The 24,103-nt window shown below is 45.7% G+C and overlaps 1 protein-coding gene across 2 annotated transcripts; it reads right to left on the minus strand.

The window, feature by feature from the left end:
• Window positions 1–12,905: 12,905 nt before the first annotated feature.
• On the minus strand, window positions 12,906–22,866 carry LOC139051286 (uncharacterized). 2 transcript variants are annotated; one of them, XM_070528291.1, is made up of 4 exons: window positions 22,386–22,866; window positions 20,427–20,634; window positions 13,929–14,030; window positions 12,906–13,206 (listed from the first exon to the last, which is right to left on the minus strand). In XM_070528291.1, the coding sequence occupies exons 1-4, from the start codon at window positions 22,728–22,730 to the stop codon at window positions 12,947–12,949; spliced, it is 915 nt and encodes a 304-aa protein (XP_070384392.1). In that variant the 5' UTR covers window positions 22,731–22,866; the 3' UTR covers window positions 12,906–12,946. The 2 variants fall into 2 exon arrangements, with proteins under 2 accessions (XP_070384392.1, XP_070384393.1); XM_070528292.1 differs by having other exon boundaries at window positions 20,427–20,648.
• Between the last annotated feature and the right edge of the window lie 1,237 nt (window positions 22,867–24,103).

Consider the following 24,103-nt stretch of genomic DNA (forward strand, 5'->3'; position numbering starts at 1 on the left):
TTGGCCCCAAAGATGTTTTTTTTCATGACGCCATATGGCTCTCATGTGTCCCCTTAACATGTTGTATGGCACGGACGTGCGGCATATAACGCTGTAATCATTGGTGTGTAATGCCGGTGTTCACGGAGCACAAGTTCCAGAACACTTTGGAAAGATATTTTTTTGTCGGCTCCTCCTATTTATTTATTTAAAATATATTACAGGCTCTATGGGTGCAATGTGTAAGGAGGTTACAAAATCAAACATAAAATGGAAGAGTAAGGAGCCTTGTGAAGTCTGGTACAAAAGTTACGTACCAACGCAGGGCTTTTCAACATGGTTAGAAAGATCAAAACATGCAAAAGGAAAAACTGAAGTAATGAAATGCCACCAAGGCACACTTCAAGGAAAAAACACGAGTAAAGTTAACGTAAGGCACTAATACTAGAAAGTACAATACAGAAAAATTGAACAGATCAAGGAATACAATGATTCAAGGGATATTTCGGGAAAAAGATGCAAAGAAGCAATAATATATACAGGGCATACAAGGAACACGTGACGCAGCATAAAATACCCATTGATAAGAGCGAGATAGCAATGCATTAATATAAATAAAAACATCGCAAGAAGTTAGAAGCACATTGCCAAGTACTAGAAACAAGATAACATGGTTTGTGTGTACTATTATGAAAAATGCTCTTGTAGGGGATGACGAATTTTTTTTTTATCTGACTCGGAATCATTGTTATCAGAAAGATTGTTCCACAAGCGAATGGCCGTAAGGAGTGCGGACAAGTTAAAAGCATGTGTCGTAGCGGTATATGAGCGCGAAACGTTAGTTATTAATTCGGTGAGACGTGTTTGACGCGATCTGGATATGCAGTGCGGATTGTGTGGCATTATAAACATATTTGTGAAACAAGGACACCAGAGCGATTTTACGGCGAAGAACGATAAGCTGGAGGAAATGATCGAGTTTGATTTGCGTTACGCTGGATTGGTGGCTATAACTACGTCAGATGAAACGGGCCCCTCGGTTCTGGACTGATTCAAGCATATCGGTTAGGTAGGTAGGATGTGGGGACGAAATGGATTATGCATACTCGAGCTGGTGGACGAACAAATGGCTGATAGGCCAATTTGTGGATGTTGGAAGATGAATTACCCAGATTACGAAGTAGGTAACCTAAAGTCCTTGAAGCTTTTGCACAGATGGCTGCAATGTGGTCTGTCCCGGAGAGGGTATCGGTTAGTAGAGCATATAGAAAAGCAGCCGGCCTGCTGCCTCCAGTGAGCATTGTTCAGCATTTCTTCACGAATGAATCTGTGCAGCAGGTAAACAGCAAGGTGTCCCAACTATCATGCACGAAGGTTTAAAAATACGCGAATGCCATGAAGCTGGACCGAACCGCAGTAATGCTGTTCGGCGTCGCATGGAGGTACTCAGATTATTCTTTCCATTCCGCCTAATCACATAGTTACTCTTAATTACTTGATCAGGTTCTCAAATGTTATATTTAAATGAAAAGCGTCAGTGAGAAACATGTAGTAGAACACGAAAAGCCTCCACTAGAGCTTTCGGTTTCTCAATACGTGCTATAAAAGAAGAGTTTTTCCGAGCCTGAAAGAAGCGCGCGAATACACGCAAAGTGCCTCGAGCGGCCAGTCACGCGGCCACTTTGCGTGCATTCGTGGGTAATCTCGGGTAATCTACTGACACGCTCGAAATTGGCGTGTCAGTAGAAGGGGCGAATGGTATCTCAGACAGCACGCCCGTGCGTTGTTAGCTGATCTGAGGTCTGTACGAGTACACCGAGACGTTTAATAATTGCACTGGCAGTCATTTAGCGCGGTTTCTCACGATGCTGCGTCCAAGATAAAAAAAAAGGAATGAAGGTATTACTCTGTCGTCGCTTTCTTGCACCACCCGCCGTGGTTGCTCAGTGGCTATGGTGTTGGGCTGCTGAGTGTTGGGTCGCGGGATCGAATCCCGGCCATGGCGGCCGCATTTCGATAGGGGCGAAATGCGAAAACACCCGTGTGCTTAGATTTAGGTGCACGTTAAAGAACCCCAGGTGGTCAAAATTTCCGGAGTCCTCCATTCCGGCGTGCCTCATAATCAGAAAGTGGTTTTGGCACGTAAAACCCCAACTATTATTATTATTATTTCTTGCACCGTTTGACGTTTACCCATATATATATATATATATATATATATATATATATATATATATATATATATATATATATAATATATATATATATATATATATATAATATATATATATATATATACAGGATGTTTCAGCGAACACTTTTAAAATAGTTTAAATGTTCCCTGCGGCAGATAGCTCAATTGTAGTTTATAGCCGGTGTACTCGAAGTGGCGGACACTGTTTGCATGAAGAATTGAAATGCAAAATAGACTAATTAGTGAGAAGTCACAAATTAACTCTCTAAGCTAATTATCTTATGGCCCATATTGCAGTTTACAAATTCTAGCAGTGGATTTAGCAAGGCGGATCCGCTTAAACGAATTCTGAGCTTGACACCAGTTCGGAGATATAAAATCCCAAACTTTGCGTAGACACGCATTGGCGTTCCAGTTACTTGTGTGCCTCAGTGCATGAAACGACGTTTTCTGAACAAATTAACTGGAATGACAATGCATTTCTTCGCGAAGTTCGGGAATTTATCTCTCGAAACCGCTGTCGTCTTGAAAATTCTGTCCCAAGTGGATCCGCCTTGCGATCTCCACGGCTAGAATTTGTAAACTGTAATATGCGCCATAACGTAATTAGTTAAAATCATAATTAGTGAATTTTTATTAATTAGCTGATTTTGCATCGCAATAGTTTGTGCGAAGATTGTCCACCGCTTCGAGTAGACCATCTCATCAACTAGAATTGTGATATCTGCCGCTGTCAACTTTCAAAGTTATTTGAATGGGTTCGCTGAATATATATATATATATATATATATATATATATATATATATATATATATATATATATATATATATATATATATATATATATATATATACATATATATATATATATATAAATATATATATATATATATATATATATATATATATATATATATATATATATATATATATTTATATATATATATATATATGTATATATATATATTATATATATATATATATATATCATTTATTTCATACTGCAGACCTAGTTCAGGTCCAAGCAGGGTGGCTACACACAACAATAATATAACGCATCAATCAATTTAAACAGGCAACAACGAGTTATTCCAGTCTGTTATAGTTCGGGGGAAAACAGACTACCCTAACACACCCGTCCGTGCAAAATGTGTCGAGTAAGCCTAGACGTTGAACTAGATAGATAGGATGCAGGAATAATTGGTAAATCTACATTCAAAAGCAATTGGAAAGAATCGAATTCTTAAGCTTCACTTGCTTCACTGCTCAAGGATTTCGGTGCCATTATCACGCATTACTTGTGACGGTGATTCCATATCGTGAGAATTTTGAACATATTAATCGCCCGGCTGTCTTCTGTACCCTTTAGAGACATTTAATATTTTGTATAGTAAACGGGTCCCAAACAACTTATGCATATACAAGTTTCGGTCTAATTAAGAAATAATAAGCAAGTATGTATACGTTAGGTGTGGGAATTTCTAGGTTTATGTCGCAAAAAATATAATTTACGCAAGGCTGAAGAACACATATTATCAATGTGTAAATTCCATGATAAATTGTTAGTAATTTCGACACCGAAATACTTATATTTTGTTTCTTCCCGCAAAGGCAACGAACCTACCGTGTTGCTAAAGGTTAAGAAAGACGTCTTTTCAACGTTAAGCCGCATGCGACGCAATTTCCACCAATTAATGATGCCAGCGAGACAAGTATTTAAATCAATTTGATCATCTGTTGAAGTGATTGCTCTAACAAGCACACAGTGGTCCGCAAACAACCTAGTTTGCACACTTGAATGATTATATATATATATATATATATATATATATATATATATATATATATATATATATATATATATATATATATATATATATATATATATGTAAATATATATATATATATATATGTATATATATATATATATATATATATATATATATATATATATATATATATATATATATATATATATATATATATATATATATATATATATATGTATGTATGTATATATATGGCGATATAAAGCCACCTGACATTAAAGCCACGGAAAGCAACGGGTAAATTAACTGTGGCTGGAATTAGGCCTCCATTTAAGCGCTCTAAGTTTTTTACGACACTGTTATAGTTAAAGTGAACTTCAGATATATGCTCCAGCCTTAATTCCGTGTAATGCAGTACTGAGCCATCGTAGGGGTGTGTGAACACAGACGGAAAATAACAAATTAAACAGCACGCCTTCTTATAGTTGTCTGCTACTGTATGTAGTACTATCTGACTGTAACCTCGAAATATATTCCTGCTCCCGGCAACTATTCTTCAAAAATTTTCACCACTCCATCGTGTTGTCTGAAGTGTTAAGCCATGTGAATCGAAAAAGCCTTTTTTTTTTAAGTAACCTTAACTTTGCGTCAATCTCCTAATTAAGTCTCCTCATGATTTCATGCACCCGTGGCTTCTGACTTCTCCTGTAAGAAAAACGATCGCAATGTCGTTTTAATTAGCTTTCTAGCATCGTTATTCTTGCAAGGCTTGTCTTGACGCTTTTTTCGTGTTATCACTTTAGAAGGGACAAAATCGTTTATGAACGCAATGAATTTAGTTGTCAGAGCAGTCACATGCCATCGCAATCTCTGTAATACTCTGTATTCAAGTACTTAGGCAAATACAGGGTAAGTTCGCATTTTATTGGTGCATTGTGTTCATTATCATAAAGATAAACCTTCCTGGGTAACCTATATAAGGTGCTTTGGCGGCGAACTGCAATCCATGCGCAACAACAAATTATGATGGCAATATACCGGGAATTATTTCGATATTCGAAACAAGCGGTCCAGGGTTTGCCAAGAAGTCGAGCATTGGAGGTGACGTGTTTCTTTGCCACGTGGTTTCAGTCACACGGTGATTTAGAATATTTGAGGCTGTGATTTCCGCAGATTCAATAGACAAAGCGTTCCCGTTTACAAATACCTACCATAAAACCACTGTCTTACCATAAAACTTGTGGCTTGTTGACATGTCCCCCAATTATAAAGCCGTGATTTGTTGTCCACAAAAAAAAAAGCACAATTACCTGCTTAAAAACGTGCACAATTATTCGGCGAATGAGAGGGATACGCAGCAGCAATGGCCAGACGACCGCCAGTGTTTATATTGAATTTACGCCGCGCGGATTCGCAAGATCCGAAAGACGCCGAAAGCGGACAAGGCTGAAGGCACCTATGTGTATTCTGATCAGAGTGCAAGAGAGACAACTTTATTCGTCAGAGTGGGGAGCTAATTCATGGGCTCGTCAGGAAGGCCAGATGGCCGCCAGGCGATACGTGGCAGTGACCTCTTCGGCTTGGAGCTTGTGTCAGTTGTTTTGCGCTAAACAAAGTATTCATGGATTCGTACCAACTAGCTCGCCAACGCATTGTGTTGGCAATTTATATTTTACTAATAGAACTAATCCTGGGAGTCTTAGCCAGCGTCACAACTCGCAAACCTTGGAGGCGGATGTGGCACATCCTTTCTGTTCCAAGAGTCACGAGTACGTGATCTTTTTTGCGTGAAGGCAACTAGTCTATAAACCAACACGTGCTGCCTGAATGCATCAATATTGCCTTCAATGTTGGCTTGGAGAGTCGAGACTTTTGTTATGTAATAAACGAGAAGAAAGGCGGTTAACCGAGGCGACTGATTTTGAATAATCAGATCATAAGAAACCACCAAACAATCACACCAAGGAAAACGTAAAAAAATTGCTTGTACTTACTGATTGAACTAAAGAGACATAATTCCTAATTAGTAATTCTCGTTTGTTACATAACAAGCGTCTTGAATCCGGCAACATTGATGCCTTAAGGTAGCATGCGTTGTCTTCACCCGAAAAGATCACGTGCTCGTGACGCCTCTAGGGTGTGCCACATACGCCGCCAAGGCTGGTGAGTTGTGGCGCTGGCTAAGACTCCCAGGATTAGTTCTAGTAGTAAAACATTAATATTCGAGAATGTGGTGATTGGTAGTGGGGCGCCGACTAGTGCGGACAAGCATACATCGGCTCCCGATATCATCAATTTTTTCACGAGGTTATTCAGCCCAAATCGAAGTTAATTGCGCACCAACGAAGGCAGCACGTTACACGGATTCCGTGGATACCGGATTCATTTCGGTGGGTGGACCCTTTCTCAACATTTTCTGCGTTGGAATTTTCAACCTCGGCGTGCAAAGGCAGGTAGGCCTAGGGCGACCAACGCAAGTCACTCACTACCGACATGGAAATCGTCCCCGGTGAGACGATATCGCCGGAAGACGCGAATGACCCGGGCTGGATCGCGGCATATAACCGCAAACCACGCAAGGGCAAGGCCAGTCAACCCCACGGAGCAAGTTCGTCATGTACACGTGGCAGACGAAGGGACGGCGATCGCACCGCCGGCCCGAACAGCGCATACCAGCGCCTCGTCGCCACCTCGAGACTCCCTCAGCTACCGAGGGACACGTTCCGTATCATCGTAAGGCCCCGAGATGGTCTCAACGTGGCCAAATACACACCAGTGCAGGTTGAGCAAGCCCTGGCAATGGCGGCAGCCCTGACTCCTCAAGACCTCACGGAAGACTCCATATGCCCCAACGTTACTCAGAATATCTTCATCATCTGCACCCCCAGCGAACGTAACGCAAGAGCATACGCCACGGTGCAACAGATTCGCATGAAAGACTCTACGTATCGGGTCGCGGTATACCCGGCCCCACCCGATAATACCTGCAAAGGCGTAGTCCGAGGCATTGACCTCGAGCTCAACGACTCCCAACTCCGAGAACTGATCGTCACGAAGCGCAACCCCAACGCCTTGGAGGTGAAGAGAATCAAGAACACCACAGCCGTGACAATCCTTTTCCAAGGAATGCAAGTACCAAGTTACATCTACTGCGGAGCAAGCATTGTTCGATGCACGCTCTTTCGCAGGCACACGGAAATTTGCTACAACTGTGGCAACATTGGTCACCGCGCGGATGTCTGTCCTAACCCCAGCACCACGTGGTGCCGTAAGTGTGGCCTCAAAACACCACCAGAAGATCACCAGTGTACTCCTCACTGCACTCTGTGTGGTGGACCACACCCCACCGCCGACAAGGACTGCAAACACAAGTTTCAAGTCCCTTACATCGTGCGACAGAGACGCCGCCGCAGACGCAACCAACGCGGCCGCAACCGCTCCCGATGACCGAGCGGCGCCAGTCACCGCGATTCGAGCGCCACCTCGGGAATTCCCGTAGCGACCACAAGGAGTCGCTCAGTCACGCCGACACCCGAGCGCCGCAGCGCCCTCTGCAGCAGCCGCTCCCGCTCCAGGGGACGACGCAACAGCCGCTCCCGCTCCAGGGGGCGCCCTACATCCGGCCACACCGAACTGACGTGGGCCGACCGAGTGCGAGGGAAACACCACCAGCAGCAGCAACAGGACGCCTCATCTATGAAACAGGAAACGCGGTCTTCATTGCCCGAGCATGAGAGCGAGATAGTCACAGCCCTACGACAGGAACTAGCGGGTCTCCGAGCGACCATACAAGTGCTTACAGCGCAGCTTAATGACGCGAAACAGGAGATTCAAAACCTTAAATCTCCCAAACCAGCACCCCCCCAGGAGACAAATGTAAAAGTAAGCACGGCGAAACGCAAACCACCTCCGCTCCCAGAGACGGAAGAAGAGTGTAATGTACCGCAAGACACCCTAGATGAAATTCTGCGCCTCACGCGAGAGAACCTACAAAGTATTCGTACCCTAGCAAATCGTGTAGAGGTTGTCGAAAACAAAGTCGCCATAAAAATTAAAAACAAAGCTAGCCAGCCACAACAAATGGACACGACTACGCAGCCTTCGGCGCCAATAAATTCCTCAGAAAACCATCATGGCTAACACGACACGGGATACTTTAGAAATTTGGCAGTGGAATTGCGCTAGCTACGCGAAACGCAAATCCTCGCTGCAACAGTACCTCAAAATTCAACCCCAAAGACCGCACGTAATACTATTACAGGAAACCCTATGCGCAACCCTCACGCTCTCAGGGTACTGCACCGTCTCAAAAAGAGAAGGGGACGCCAGGAGAGGCATCGCCACGCTCGTTAGTAGAAAGCTCGCGCACATCGTTCACGACGTCCCACCAAAAAACAGTCGCATCGAGGCGATCCTAATCGAGCTCGTCCCTAACCGATTCTTAAAACAAAGTGTTTTTGTACTAAACGTCTATAGTTCCCCCGCGCACTACAACCAATCCTTCCACGCGATCCTCACTAAAGCCACGTCATTGGCACGAAACTCACCGCTCATTATAGCAGGTGATTTCAACGCCCCCCCACACGTCGTGGGGTTACCCCATAATCAAGCCTAGCGGCAACAACCTCTCGCGCGCAATAGACGACCTGTCCCTCACCCTGGTGACGGACCACAGTTTCCCCACCAGATTGGGTACGTCGACGCAGCGCAATACTACGCCAGACCTCACGTTACTCCGAAATGTTGCAAACTACACATGAACGAACACGCAAGAGAACCTGGGCAGCGATCACTTCGTCATACGCACAGAAATACCGAACACGACGGCCCCACCCCGAACTTTCACCCTCACAGACTGGGATACCTTCCGTAAGTTACGGAAAGAGGATACGAATACGTATGACTCCTTCGCGGAACTCCTCTCTGCGATAAAGGGCGACGTTACCAGAGCCACGAAAACCATAGAGATGGAACTGGAAGTCCCAAGGGTTGACCCTCACCTCGCACACTTACTCGAGGCCAAGGCTTCAATACTTGCGCGATGGAGAAAGCAGCGTCTCAACAGACGCCTGCGCAAACGCATCGCGATCCTCAACCGAGACATAGACGAATACTGTACGGAGCTCACAAGACTCCAATGGCACGAACTCTGTTCGGCAGTAGACGGCCGCATGCGGACAGGAGGTAAGTGGAACCTCCTGAAACGCATGTTAGACGACAGCCAAACGAAGGATAATCAAAGTCACGCGCTAGACCGACTTCTACACTCACATAAAGGGAAAGGGGGAACGGAAGAGTCCTTCTTGGAAAAAATTGCCAAACGGTATCTTCCGCTAGGCGTCGCTCACCCCAATGATTACCCGATCATAAAGTGCGAAACCACTCCCGAACTAGACGCTGCCTTCACGGAAGCAGAAGTCCGAGAGGCGCTACACAATCTAAACAGCAGGTCTGCTTCAGGACCCGACGGTGTAACCAACCGACTGTTGCGCAACCTAGACGACCAAGCCATTACATTGCTGACGAAAGACATCAACCACGTGTGGGAAACAGGAGAGGTACCAACGCAATGGCGCACTGCCACGGTGGTCCTCATACGAAAACCCGGCAAACCACTTAACCTCGACAACTTACGACCTATCTCTCTTACGTCATGCGTGGGTAAAGTAGCCGAGCACGTAATTCAAAACCGAGTGTCACGCTACATTGAAGAACACGAACTCCTACCACACAACATGGTAGGGTTTCGACCCCACCTATCCACCCAAGACGTGATGTTACTCCTAAAGAGACAGATCTTCGACGTTAAAACAAGAGACGTTCGAGGCATCCTCGCCCTCGATCTCACGAAAGCATTCGATACCGTCTCGCATCGCTTCGTACTGGAGTCTGTGGCAGGCCTCGGCCTCGGCCAGAGATTTCAGGAGTACGTACGCTCCTTCCTAAAAGACAGAGAAGCCCGACTGCGAGTCTCGCACCTTAAGTCGGACCCCTACGCGCTGGGCTCCGTCGGAACACCACAAGGCTCAGTCATCTCTCCATTACTATTTAATATAGTGATGAAGGGACTTGCAGACAAACTACGACACATCCCAAACGTAAACTGCGCACTATACGCAGATGACATTACCATCTGGAGCCCGGGAGGCTCCCTGGGAGACATGGAGCAGGCATTACAGTCTGCCCTTGATGCCACGGAAGAGTACCTTCTAAACACAGGAATGAAACTATCCTCAAAGAAATCGGAACTATTACTATTTCGCAAGTCTTGCCAAGGAGTCCGCCACCTAACACCTCTAGACGAACTTCCGCTCGCACTACACACAAGAGACGGACAACAGATTCCGCGAGTCAACCACATACGCATTCTTGGGCTCCTAATCGAATCCACCGGATGCCACGGACACACGATCAAACACTTAACTGCCAAAACCGAAAACATGATCAGACTCATCCACAGAGTCTCGGGGCGCAGGAAGGGTCTCCGCGAAGATAACCTTCTGCGCGTATACCACGCGTTCCTTATGAGTCACATTAATTACGTCGCCTCTGCCCACAACTGAACGAAACTAGAAAAGACGAAGCTAAACACACTCATGCGCAAAAGCATCAAACAGGTCTTGGGAATTCCACAAAGAGCAAGTACAGCAAAGGTTGACCAGCTAGGTATGCACAACAACATCGACGAAGTGATCGAGGCTCAGACTATGGCGCAAATACTCCGCCTATCCTCGTCCAAAGCCGGTAGGCTAATCCTAAATGACGCCAATGTCTCCCCGTCTCCCTATCTCGAGCACGCGGTTACCCTACCGAGCGAAATTAGAGACAAATACAAAGTCTCACCGTTTCCCAGAAACGTCCACCCACAACACAACGTGGGTAGGCGCCGGGCCCGCGCCCGCGCGATTCTCGACCGCATCGACGGGGATCGTGAAGCCACCGCATTTGTGGACGCGGCCCAGTACGGCAGCACATCCACTTTCGCAATAGCGGTCGTGGACGGCAACGGAACGCTACGATCATCCGCATCGGTTAAAACGAGCACCAGCGCTAAAGCGGAACAAATAGCCGTAGCCATCGCCATGGCAGACCCCACATTCCTGTCTTCACGGACTCGCGTGCCGCAATTCGGGCCTACGAATGCGGCAACGTATCTAAAGAAGCAGCGCGTATACTACTAGCGAGCTCAAAAGAGAGCAAACGGTGCCTCTCCTGGTTCCCCGCTCACATGGGGAAAGACATTCACCCGCAAAAAGCTAACCTCAATGAAACGGCCCACGACCGTGCGCGAAAACTTGCCCGCCGCGACGGTCCCACGGCCTACGAGGGGCTGGACATTCAGTTTAATGACCCGCTGCTCACCTACCAAGAGATCACCTCCCACTATCGGAAAGGCAGAACCAAATTCCCGCTCCCACACGCCAAACTCGAACGCGCCCAGGCGGCCGCGTTTCGAATGCTACAAACGGACTCGTATCCGTCACGAGGCCTTCTAAGTCACTATAACTCAGAAATCCCGGCAAATTGCCCAGACTGCCCAGAACTTTATTGCTCACTCTCGCACATGCTATGGCAATGTACCGCGTTACCAAAGGGCCCTCTCTCCAGTGAACCCGAATGGGAAGAAGCCCTCAAAAGCCCGGACCTCAAACTCCAACTCAAGGCCGTCCAGAGGGCCCAAGAACTGGCGGAGCGTCACCACGTTCCCGTCCCGACTTGGGTGTCGCCTACGGTTTCTGCCGGAGGAGTTCCCCGCGTGGGTTCTCGAACGGATTGAAACTCCTCAGGACTTCAATAAAGTTCTTGACTGACTGACTGGGATGGTTCCCCACCTTCGGTACATTGTTTTTCAGCCACATTTATTTCCAATAATCGATTATTTATTTAATTCGGTTAGTGAGTACAAGTAATTTCCCCTATGTTTTCCTTGATGTTATTGTTTGTTCGCTTCTCATGATATGATTACCCATATGCAGCTCATCATAGTGAAGCTGAAATGACGCCCCCCCCCCCCCCCCCCCCCGTTCCTCCCGTGCTGCAGCAGCTTTGATTGATGCATGCGGAACACAAGGGGTGAAATCTTCGGACATCACTTATTGTGACACTTTCAATTTACACCTTCAGACACAACAAGCATTGCTAATCTTTATAATGATTAATGCCATAATAACTGGTCCGCGCTTCCCACATATATAAGCGTTTCATCGATTTCATATAAAACGCGACGTACCCCACAACGCTCTTTTTTTTATGACACATCCGAGCTGAAGCATAATACAGCATTCACACAATGACATGTACAGAACGCAGAAGCGCAAATGAAAAGCAGGCCTCGTTATATATGCCAGTCAATTCTGGGTACGCATGTCAAAAGTGCGGAACCCTAATGGACTCACTTAAGAACTGCATGGGCTTTGGGGCGTTATGGCAGGTTTATATTTTAGACAATAGAGTATGTAAAATTTTTAAAGTTGCCTGCGTCATTGTAACGCAATTCCAATCCTTCAACTGGAATAATGGAAGAGGCATATCTGCGCGAGAAATCAAATTCCCTAAATGACTTATTACCAAATAAATGTCTAACGAAGTTTTAACGGACTGCTTTATGCGGCACATATTTAGTTTAAGAATGGTCGCCGGCACTTTTGCAAGGCATATTCATTTTGATCGAATCCTAAGAGTGGCACCGTTTTCCAGATATATCCACCGCGAAAGTTGCTCTAGAACTGCTGTGTTGCTCTTGCTTTTACTTTCTTAACACCGTTTCATGCATTTAAGCAGAAGACTACCAGAACATCGCGGTACACGTACACGACCGCGAAGCACACTGTAATCATTTCAGTAGTTGTACTCCTTTTTTGCGATTGGTGATACTAAGGGTATAGAACAGGACAGACTTCGGCACAGCTTGAAATCATCTCTTCTCGCATAACGACAGGGTTTTAGCATAGCCGTCACGCGAATAGACAATCAAAACCATATTTATTAATACATTAAAGAAGTATTAGAACAAGAAGTGACGGATCACGAAAGCAAAAGCGTGAACATAAATTTCCTGGCCACGCGCGTGGACTCTTTCTGCGGAACCAGTAGCCCACGTGACCCCGTTCGGCAACACTGGATCGCTGGAGGCGCAGCAGCTGCAGCATGCGATGCACGTGGCGAACTGCGCGCTGCTCGCGGCGGTGCTGCTGCGTGCGATTCTCCGGCATCGAGCAGCCACCGCAGCGTCGCCGAAGGGCAGCACGCCGGCAGGTCGGGACACTGCGAGAGTCAAATGTTAACCAATCACCCCTGTGGGTCTCACATTTAGTAAAAAAATATAAAAGCTACTGTTCGTTGGATTACAATCTCGCTCCAGGACGGTGACGAGTTTCGAAGCGCGCGGGCCAATTGCAACGAAATTGGGCCGAGCAAAGTCAGCGCTTTTTCCGCATGCAGGTAACCGGGCATGCGCGCATAGCCGTTAACGAGCAACATGTCGTTCTAGCAGTTGACAACGATTCTCCCGCGCCCGCCATTGTTACTTAGTGTCTATGGTATTGGGCTGCTAAGCACGAAATGCTAAAACACCGGCGTACTTATATTTGGGTGCACGTTAAAGAACCCCAGCTGGTCCAAATTTAGGGAGTCCCCACCTACGTCGTGCACCATAATCAGATCGTGGTTTTCGCACGTAAAACCCTACAATACATTTTTTCAACGATTCTCCATCTGTCTTACGACCCTTGTTGCCAATGTCTTCCTGCACTGAAGAATCTCTGGCTCGCAAGCAGTCGTTTCCAAACCCTTACCGCGGCCTAAGGAAATAGCAAGTCTTGCTAAAACAATTCGATAAACGTGCAACATTGTCCATCTTGTTTTGCAAATGTTAATCGTAAAATGTCATTAAATTCTGCTGAAACACTCACACGCCAAATAATGGATAAGTTAGTTCTAACGTTCGATTCGCAGTAGAACGTCGCCAATGGCCGATGCGCACATACCATACATTGCCTCCTGCGTGATGCCAGTTATGCTGCTGCGTGCGATTCTCAGGCGTCGAGCAGTTTCTGCAGCTTCGCCGAAGCACAGCGTGGCCACTGGTCCTGGCACCGTGAGAGCAGAAAACAAGCCCTTTGTAATCCTTGCGTGGCACTTGTATTGTGTGACAAATCCACTAACATTGCCCACACTGACTCGAAGCGCTCTACAGAGGCAGGTATGAAATTATCAGCTCCGGGGCAGTCGGGCGACGGCAAGAAAATAGTTCCTAGCGAAATAATCCAATTTGAACAAGAACACCTGCACCATGAACACCCAACTCCTCCTTTATTCCAGTTGCGTCCAGCGTTCTTCAAGGGAGTGTGCTTTGTGCTTTGCTTTTTATAGTGTGTATTATTGACTTGCCTGACTGCATGTCGTCTCGAATAAGACGGTTCGCCGATGATTCAGCCATTTTCCGTAATATTTCTACTCACTCTAACCGTGAAGCCTTCCAACCACACCTAAACGCATTGAGTACATGGTGTTCAGACCGGTAAATGACCTTAAATTATGCTAAAGCTAAGTGCATGTCATTTTCACGCTCCTCGACTCGTATTGCAACGTCATACTCTCTTCATAGTAAGATTGTTGAGGATTCACTTTGCAATGGGATCCAATATGTTCGTCATCACATCAACGTTACACTTGCACCTGTTACCCGCAAATTTGATATAATAAAACCCAGACTAAAGCAAGCGCATTTACACTTAAAAAAAAAGATCTAGCATATATACACTGCATAGTGATACCTCAAAGTCGAATATGCATGCGGCACCTGGGATCCGAACCAGGACTCCATCGTGCGTAACCTTGAATCCTTGTAAGCCGTGCTGCTTGCTTTATCTTTACAGATTATCCCCCGCACTAGTGCTGCATGTTTAAAGAATCGTGCCGAATTGCATCCGCTATCACTACGCCGCAAACACGCGCGCCTATCGCTCTTTCATAAACTGCACCATCACGAGTGTTTGCATTGATGGCTTCTTTCACTCACGCTCTGTCATTTTCTCTCGCCGAGATCAGCCTGTCTAAGTCAAAGCCCGGTGTGTATCACTAAGATCTTTGCGCTCAGTCATTTACACCCAGATTCATACTTCGCGAGAATAACCTACCATCAGACATTGTCTACTGAAGTTTACCCCGGCAACTTTCAACAAATCCTGCGTACGTATGTCTTTACCTTGGAAGACAGCGAAAAAGAAACATGGAAAGAGTCTGAGGAAAAAATAATCAACTTCTGCGCTAGCAAGCTGGAAATGCATCTTGAACCAGGCGCTATTGAACGTGCCCATCGCATAGGCAAATACCGACCTGAAAGAAAGCGCCCGATAATTATGAAGTTGACTAATTTCAAGTCAAAGGAAAACATTCTGGTCTGTGGGCGGAAACTAAAGGCAACAAACTTCGCTATACGTGAAGATTTCGCTCCTGCTGCTCGCATCGCACGTTCTAAATTGTTAGGTTTCATACGACCACAAAAATGTGCGTTCAAACTGCACATAGACAAGTTGCTCGTCAACAATAAGCGCTATCACTACGACCCTACTTCTGACTGCTGCTCGCATCGCACGTTCTAAATTGTTAGGTTTCATACGACCACAAAAATGTGCGTTCAAACTGCACATAGACAAGTTGCTCGTCAACAATAAGCGCTATCACTACGACCCTACTTCTGACAGTGTGATTGAGACTACGAGACCATTCATAAAGACGCAGGGAAACAGCACATCCCAAATAACAAGACACGAAAACGTGCAATGACGGACAACGAAGCCTATCACATCAACCTCATCCCGCAATCGTCCCTCATCTTTACCTCTCCTTAACATATATCCTTCACTAACATGCGCAGTTTGCTACCCAAACGAGAACAACTTCGCAGCTTCACTCACGACATCGATGCCGACATCATAGTACTAACTGAAACGTGGCTAAACAGAGACGTAAGAGATAGCGAAATTTTCCCTCCTAATTCCGGCTATGTTGTGTATCGCCATGATCGGAGCAACCGGAGAGGAGGGGGTGTTTTATTAGCTATCAGAAACACCTACTCATCTTCACTGATCAGTCGGGATGATAATATCGAACTATTGTGGACTTGCGCTTACAACGGTGCTGGAAAGAAAATTTTTGGCGTGTGCTACAGGCCGCCGGACAGCCATCCGTCATTCTGCGATTCACTCCGTAAAGCACTTACCGTAATCACTGACAAATTCCCTAACGCACCTATTCACCTCTTTGGCGATTTCAATTACCCTAACATTAACTGGCCTCTGCTTTCTTTAACCAACAGGGCACCGTTATCCGAAGCTAAACAATTTATTGATCTTATGCTAGACTTCAACCTACATCAAATGATATCACGCCCTACAAGAGGAGATAACACCCTTGACCTTATGCTCACATCTTGCCCTGATAGCGTAAGGAGCGTCACCACACTACCTGGTCTTAGCGATCACAACCTCATCCATATCTGCATGACAATAGCACTCAAGAAAAAGTCACCCACAACAAAAATAATAAAAGTATACAAAAGGGCGGACTTTGACGCCATAAATAACGAACTCCAAAATTTTTTAAATGATTTTCAGCAGGCTTACTTATCAAGAACTGTTGATAGCAACTGGGAACTTTATAAGAATGTATTGCTCAACCTGGAAGCTAGATACATACCAACAGTTCTCGTGAAATCTGACTCTAACAATGAATGGTTTAATAAACGACTGAAAGCTCTCCTTGCGAAAAAGAAAAGGCTTTACCGAAAAGCCAAACTTACAAATAACTCAGAAACATGGGGAAAATACGAACTGTGCGCTAACCAATATATTCAGGAGCTGACGATAGCCAAAGATAACTTTTTTAATCATGACCTTCTGACGATTCTACGATCAAACCCCAACAAATTCTGGCGCTTACTTTCAGTAAAGACACATTCTAGACAGATTGAACTAACAGATCCGGATGGTAATCTCATTAATTCTGAGAAATGCGCGTCAGCTCTTAACGACTACTTTACCTCAGTTTTCTCCATCACTAATGACACTCCCATTGAACCAATACCACCACTCCCAGTAAAATTAATGTCAGACATCAAGATCAACCCTGATGGCATATGTAGCCTCATTAATTCACTCAAACTAACCACCTCAGCCGGGTGTGATGGAATCAACGCCAAAGTACTAGTTAACACCAGTAACATTTCTAGCCAGGTACTACATCTAATATTTACACAGTCCTTAAAGACTGAAAGCTTGCCCGACGACTGGAAGAAAGCCCAGGTCGTACCAATCTTCAAGAGTGGCGACCGCTCGCGTGCTATAAATTATCGCCCAATTTCTCTGACCAGCATTCCTTCTAAACTTCTAGAACATATAATGTCATCCAGCCTAATGTCTCACCTGGAATCTATTAACTTCTTTTACCCTCACCAGCACGGCTTCAGAAAACTATTTTCATGCGAGACCCAACTCGCCGAGTTCACCCATGACATTCTACATTTCATGGACCTTCATTTGCAGATTGATGCCATTTTCTTGGATTATTCAAAAGCATTCGACCGCGTTTCCCACAATCACCTACTTCAAAAACTCGCATCTATCGGAATCTCAAATAGCTTGCTTACCTGGCTTGAACACTTTTTAAAAGGGCGCACACAGTTTACCTCTGCAAATAACCATAATTCATCTCTTAGCAGCGTAACATCGGGTGTGCCACAGGGTGCTGGTTTATCGCCTCTACTATTCCTCATCTACATCAATGACTTACCTGCTAACGTTAAGAATAAATTTCGTCTTTTCGCGGATGACTGTGTCCTATATTCCCCAATGAAAAGCTCGAATGAAATCACCGCACTACAACAGGATCTCGATTCTATCGCAGTATGGTGCGAGAAATGGTACATGCCACTTAACCTTACTAAATGCAAAGCTCTGTCATTCACCCGCAACCACAGCTTAACCAGTCACACCTACACAATAAATTCAGCTCCTATCAATCATGCCCCGTCTTACAAATATCTCGGCGTTCACATGACATCGACACTATCATGGGCAACTCATATTGACATCATCTGTTCTAATGCTTCACGCACCCTTGGATATTTAAAACGCAACCTGAAAGGCGCATCACCAGAAATAAAAAAGCTGGCATATCTAACATTCGTACGTCCTCAGTTAGAATATGCGTCATCTATCTGGCACCCTTCCCAATCATATCTAACCTATGACATAGAAGCAATACAAAATCGCGCTACTCGGTTTATAACTTCCAATTACTCTCGTGATACCAGCATAACCGCACTAAAACGTACACTTAAACTACCATCACTTGCTTCCCGCCGGATCATCTCTCGTCTCTGCTTGCTTCACACCTTTTATTACCATCCACACTCCAGGCATTCCCTGTTAAATCCACCCTTACGTACATCCTCTCGCTTAAGCCACAGTCGTCCCATAGCAAACATTACTACCCGATCGTCTGCCATGAACACTTCATTCTTTCCCGACGCTATAACACATTGGAACCATCTCCCAGAAGATATCGTGTCATGCACTGACCGTAAAACGTTCCGCGAAATGTTAAATAACCACACTCCTTAATTACTGATCCCACCGAACCTTACTCTAACACGATGTTCCTTTTTTTTTCACAATTGTTCCTGGCTTGTATTTGTTTATTGTTGTTTCCTTACTGTTCTGTACATTTCTTCTAACATTGTTACAAGGATTAAAGCCCTCCCTTATGTAATGCCTCCGGGCCTTTTAGGTGAAAATAAATGAAATGAAATGTGATGTCTCTGTGCAATGTGAAAGTTTTTTTCTTTTCTTTTTGAATGAGTTATATTCTATGTTGTGTTCCTTCGGTACCTTTGACATCCGGTAGATTTTGTTTTCGAATTATCCTCTTTGATTGCCTTTTATGTATTCTGAGTTCTAGGTGCTTCAATATTCGAATTTCTGCTAATATACTGTTAATTTGGTTTCATCCAAACTGTGATTTTACTACACATAGTCGTGTCTGCGTATTTAGTCGCGTATTTAGGCGCGTTTGTTGTAGTCTTTAGTAATTGTTATGACCGTATATTCGTGTGCCCCCCTCCCCCAATTCTAATACCCTCTTCCGCAGGGCATTCAGTGGTGTTATTGAATAAATAAATAAATAAATAAATAACCTTTACAGAATATTTCTCTTCGTACTTATACGTAAGAATTCTTTAGGAACTCCTTAGGCGACGAACACAGACAAGAAGACGCCGCCGCAATTTTGCGTTTACCATCTTGACTTTGTCCGTCGCCCAAATGGGCTCTTCTAACAGGGTAAACTAACTAAAACAGTAAAATATCAGTCGCTTACTGTTGACTTTTACGCATTGTTCCTAGTTTATGCGTTGAAAGAACAAGACAATGTTTTTGAACATAAGAATACGTCAGCAGTACTGCGGGGCTACTTCCTGCAGCGGTGCAAAAGTCGCGATTTGGATCCGTAGCCTTCGCTTTCGTGCCAAAAATAGTTGTCCACGAAGACTAAGCTGCTAGAATTATTTTTTTTCTTATCGTTCAGACCGGCGTTCACTCAATGGAAGAAACATATGTAAAGAAGGCGTATATTATTGACTGGACAAGCAGGTACTTTTTGATTTAAGGTTTGTTTGTCGAACAGTGAGAATGACTTATATAGACTCTCTGTAACGCGCCGTGGTTGCTTAGTGACTATGGTATTGCGCTGCAAAGCAGGAGATCGCGGGAACGAATCCCGAGGGCACGTTGTGATGGGTGCGAAACGCGAAAAAACCCGAACAGTTAGGCTTAGCTGCACGTTAAAGACCACCAGGAGATGAAAATTAATCCGGAGTCCCACACTACGGCGTGCGTCATAATCAGGTCGTGGTTCTGCCATGTAAAACACCATAATAAAAAAAAAACATGATGAATATTGTCTAACGAAAGCACCAAATTCTAAAAATATACTTGAACGCTTGAAATGCCTCTCAATTGTCCCTGATGAGGCCTTTTAATCCAAATAGTTTAAGGAAATTAGGCCAACACGGTGCCCATTATGGCACACTCTGGTGGTTCCTACGACACTCCAAGTCGGTTTACAGCGATGCGGAACGCTCTCGTGATTGGAGCCGTAGAAATACTGCCCCAGCCGAACGTGCTAGCTGCTGACAAAGCCATCAGAGCTTGATGCAGGTTCTTTCGGATCTCGATCGCGCTCTCAGGTTCAAGGCATACAGCACCGCCTCCTAACGCTATCTGCTAGAGCGCGGCACTCTGAATAGACCAGAACGCCTGGTTTCGACCAGCCGAATGCATCCCGAGAGCGCCCTAAAGAGACCACTACTCTGTAAATTCAATATAGAAATATCACGTGACGCACAGTGCTATCGGCGCCAATCAAATCATCTTGACGGCAGCACAGCTATTACCACTGATGGCGAATGCCGAAACACAACTTGCCATCATTCGGCAGGGGCAGGGACTTTCGTGCCGGAGCCAGAAGCACGGCAGGATGCTGGAGTTGCCACCTGCTGCTCCTGCTGATCCCAGAGTGAAGCCCGACATGGGCGTCATGGTGGCACTTGCGCTGGCAGACGTGGCCAGAAGACCTGCTGCTGTCCTTGTGGCGCCTGGGCAGCCGGAGCGGAAACAGCTTGGCCGATGCACGCTGCGTAGCCCCGCCTGCAGCATAAAGTCGCCTTCTGTATTTGGTCCGTTTGCGCAACTACACAACGAAAAAGCCATTTACACAAAATTATTTTGTCGTTAATCGAAATGATTCAGTTAGCTACCAGGGGCGCTATAACGTAAAATTATCCGAAACTTTTCTAATCAAATTTTGAAATCAGCCCTCCGCTATCGGTCAAGCACTTTTTTGGACCTCCCCCGCTTCACCTGTCTGTCACGCGACTTCACGAAAACCGCGATTGCTCCCCATCTGATATGACGTGTACGCACTGATTATGCGTGATTTGACCGAACAAAAGAAAAATTGTAACATCCGATTCGACGGCTTTTCGCCATTAGCACTCGGCTATTCGTCAAAAGTGTTCAGGCTGCACCTTCTTCACCTGCTTGTCACGCGGCGTCACAAAACCGCAAGAACTCACCGCGTCAAAGTGACGTCTACGCGTTAAAGATGCATTAATATGCCGAACAAAACTGAATTTTCTTCTGAATAGCCGCAGCCTGCATCGTTCCCGAAGGAGTAAAATATGGCTGCTGCCGATCCTTCAGGCACTGGCTACTCGCACCTGCCAGAAAGCATGGTTTTTTCGCGTATAATAAACTGCTTGCGTGGCCGTGTAACCTTTTTGAGCACTTTCGGCACGTTTACGATCCCACTATTCCAGCTCTTGTTTGTTGAGGATTCGTTTGAGTGGCATTCTTAACCTTCAGTTGCACGACGCCGCGATTTTCGACCAGCCACCACAAGCTAAGCAAGAGAAAGCGGACCAATCGCAGACGCCGACACCACCCTCTTCATCTGGTTATTTCTTTCAGTGCGGTGGCTCGGTTTCATCGAAGCGCTGTCCACTTGAGCGTGCTCCTCGCCTCCTGCCAGCCAATTACAAGTGAAACACATCAACTTAGGCAATGGTATTCATTTCGAAAGCAAAGAAAAGTAGGAGTGTTTGACTGGGCTGTTCAGGCAGCGCTGCGGGTCACCGCGTGATGCTTGCGTCGGCGGTTGCGCAAACTGGACGTCAGAAGATTGTAATAGAAACATATTGGAATAGTTTACGTTATAGGGCGCCAGGTCATTTTTTTTTTTGCGTGGGTTGTGCGGGAGTCAGGTGTCGGAACTGCAATTCAATGATGAGTCGCACTACTCTGGCAATAATTTTATCGCCGGGGTTATTAATGCCACCCCCGATAGAAATTTGCCCCCCCCCCCCCCCCTCGTCTGGGACCTAACACATGACCTCGACCTCTAGAGAGCGATAGGATGGCTACTGCAAGGCAAGCATGACTGCTTATTACCTCATCAAATTTTAGTTTCTACCATTATTCAGTCTTTATTAAAAACGTAGATCCACGGCCACAGCGTGGACAAAATATACGCACAAAAGATGGATACAAGGGTGCACACACAGAGGCACTTCTTCGATTAAACGTTTCTTGTGGTTTAATATTTGTAAATATCTATAGAACGTGCTTACAATTACCTACGCTAAGACTCCAACGTTAGAATTAAAATGAATAAAGAAAAATACAGGAGGGACCGTTCCATTCTTACTGATAAATATTGTGAGGAGCTTTTCAATCCAGACTGATAAAGGACGGAAAGGCAGCACGGCCCATCTTATACTCAGTATGAAGATATCCCGTGGCGTAGCGTGCTATCTGCGTGTATGAAATAATATTGATGGCAGGGCAGCTACATACACTCACAGCGAATTAGTAAACATCACTTGCCAGGGCTCTGCAGGAGCGTAGCCTTTCGTGCCGGAGGCAGACGCATGGTACGATGGTGCAGTTGCCAGGTGCTGCTGCTGTCCCCACAGCGCAAGCCGACATGGCGTCATATCGGCACTTGCGCTGGAAGACGTGGCGAGGAGACCTGCTGCAGTCCTTCTGGCGCCCAGGCAGCCGGAGGGATGACGGGTCGGTCGAAGCCCGCTGCGCAGCCCCGCCAGCACGATGTCGGATGGAAAGTGAAACCGGACGGCGGACCCCATCAACGCGCCGTTGACGTCTTGCGTGAGGGTGCCTTGGCATCCGCGAACGCCTGAAGAACTTCAGAGTGGCTGAAGGGGCCATCGTCTCCGAGGTGCTCGCTCGGTTGGCTGGTTGCTCTCGTGCAGCGTCTCGCGCAGCGCCGAACGGAGAAGGGCGCTTCGTCTTCGTCTTTTACTCGCACGTGATCCTCGTACTCAGGCGACGGGCATCACTATGAATATGCTTATGAATGCGAAAATAGAATGTGTTTATCGTCACGGACATCCGCAAAGAGGTACGATAGTTCTATACACACTTGTAGAAAAGTGGCACTTTCGCGGACTGATTTTATATATGGCGGCCGGCATCTCGGAATGATGTTCATATTTTTACGTTGGCGCGCCGCAGCCTTTCATCGACAGTCATGGTGGCGTTTTTTGTCATTGAATTGACAAGCTGTTCTGCTTAGGTTTAATTCGTAAGAAAGAAGAAAAAGGAAGCTGTACGAAAAAGCTAATCAAGAAGAAAGCCAGAAATAAAGGAGACGAGATACAGGGAACGTAAGACGCGGCAGAATTCAATCATTGCCTCCGCCTCTGATGCCGGTGTAATACGGCCGTGCCCAATAGGTCTCGGTAATCAGACAATGACGTCGCTGCCAATCCCGAAAGGCAATGCTACTTACAGTGTATATTGACATCATTTTAATATATGTACTAGTGCATCACAAGTGCACCGCTTTCATGCATAACTTGCTTCGAATTATAATAAACATGTGAGGTGTGGTATCCTGTGTTAACTTCTGGTTTCGGTTTTGGGTCGATTGCGTCAGGGCCCCACTCAGCGCCAAACGCTGTAAGTTGGCTCCTGCTTCCCCTCTGAGAAATTAAAGAGCGTTCTTTGTCTGGTCCCCGACTGGAGCAGTCCGGCTCTCATCTTGCGGCGCAGCGCGCCCCGGCCGTTTAGGCCTCATGCCGTAACCCTTCCGTCCGGCCACCCCGTCGAAGCTACAACATGAGGCAGAAAAGCAAACAACGAAAAAATACGGCAGAACCCATTTATTTAGTTATTTCTTCATTTTATTTATTTATTTCGACAGTGCGCGGTTAAGGCTCGATGCGCTCGGCGTTTTATATGAATGCGCAGAAGGAGACAACATCCGAGCGGGCCGAGCGCGAGCACCAACAACAGCAACCGTCTCCTTCCTCTTCGTCTTCTGCTGGCGCCCGTATTTCTCAGTGCAAATTATTTATTTATGTATTTATTTAGTATGCCTCATAGGTCAATAAAGGGGAAATTACATAAGGAGTGGGCACATATTGAAAAACGAGAAATATCTACGTTAATGTGATTAGCGTTGAAACTATCGCTCTGAGCTATTAAGCTAGTACATTGAGCACCGGAGAGACATTCAATGGCTCCTTTCATGCTGGAACGTTGGTGTCAGACATTCGTGGTAGTTGTTAGGGTGACAA

The sequence above is a fragment of the Dermacentor albipictus genome, unplaced genomic scaffold, assembly GCF_038994185.2.
Source record: "Dermacentor albipictus isolate Rhodes 1998 colony unplaced genomic scaffold, USDA_Dalb.pri_finalv2 scaffold_11, whole genome shotgun sequence".
Taxonomy (NCBI): Eukaryota; Metazoa; Arthropoda; class Arachnida; order Ixodida; family Ixodidae; genus Dermacentor; species Dermacentor albipictus.

What these genes read in the sequence shown, in the direction of transcription:
- LOC139051286 (XM_070528291.1), bottom strand. Translation starts at nt 22,730, where the DNA reads ATGGCCCCTTCAGCCACTCTGAAGTTCTTCAGGCGTTCGCGGATGCCA. An exon ending in TACGCTCCTGCAGAGCCCTG is followed by an intron (nt 20,635 to 22,385) that starts GCAAGTGATGTT and finishes GGGGCTACGCAG; the next exon opens with CGTGCATCGGCCAAGCTGTT. An exon ending in CACGCAGGAGGCAATGTATG is followed by an intron (nt 13,207 to 13,928) that starts GTATGTGCGCAT and finishes TGACTCTCGCAG; the next exon opens with TGTCCCGACCTGCCGGCGTG.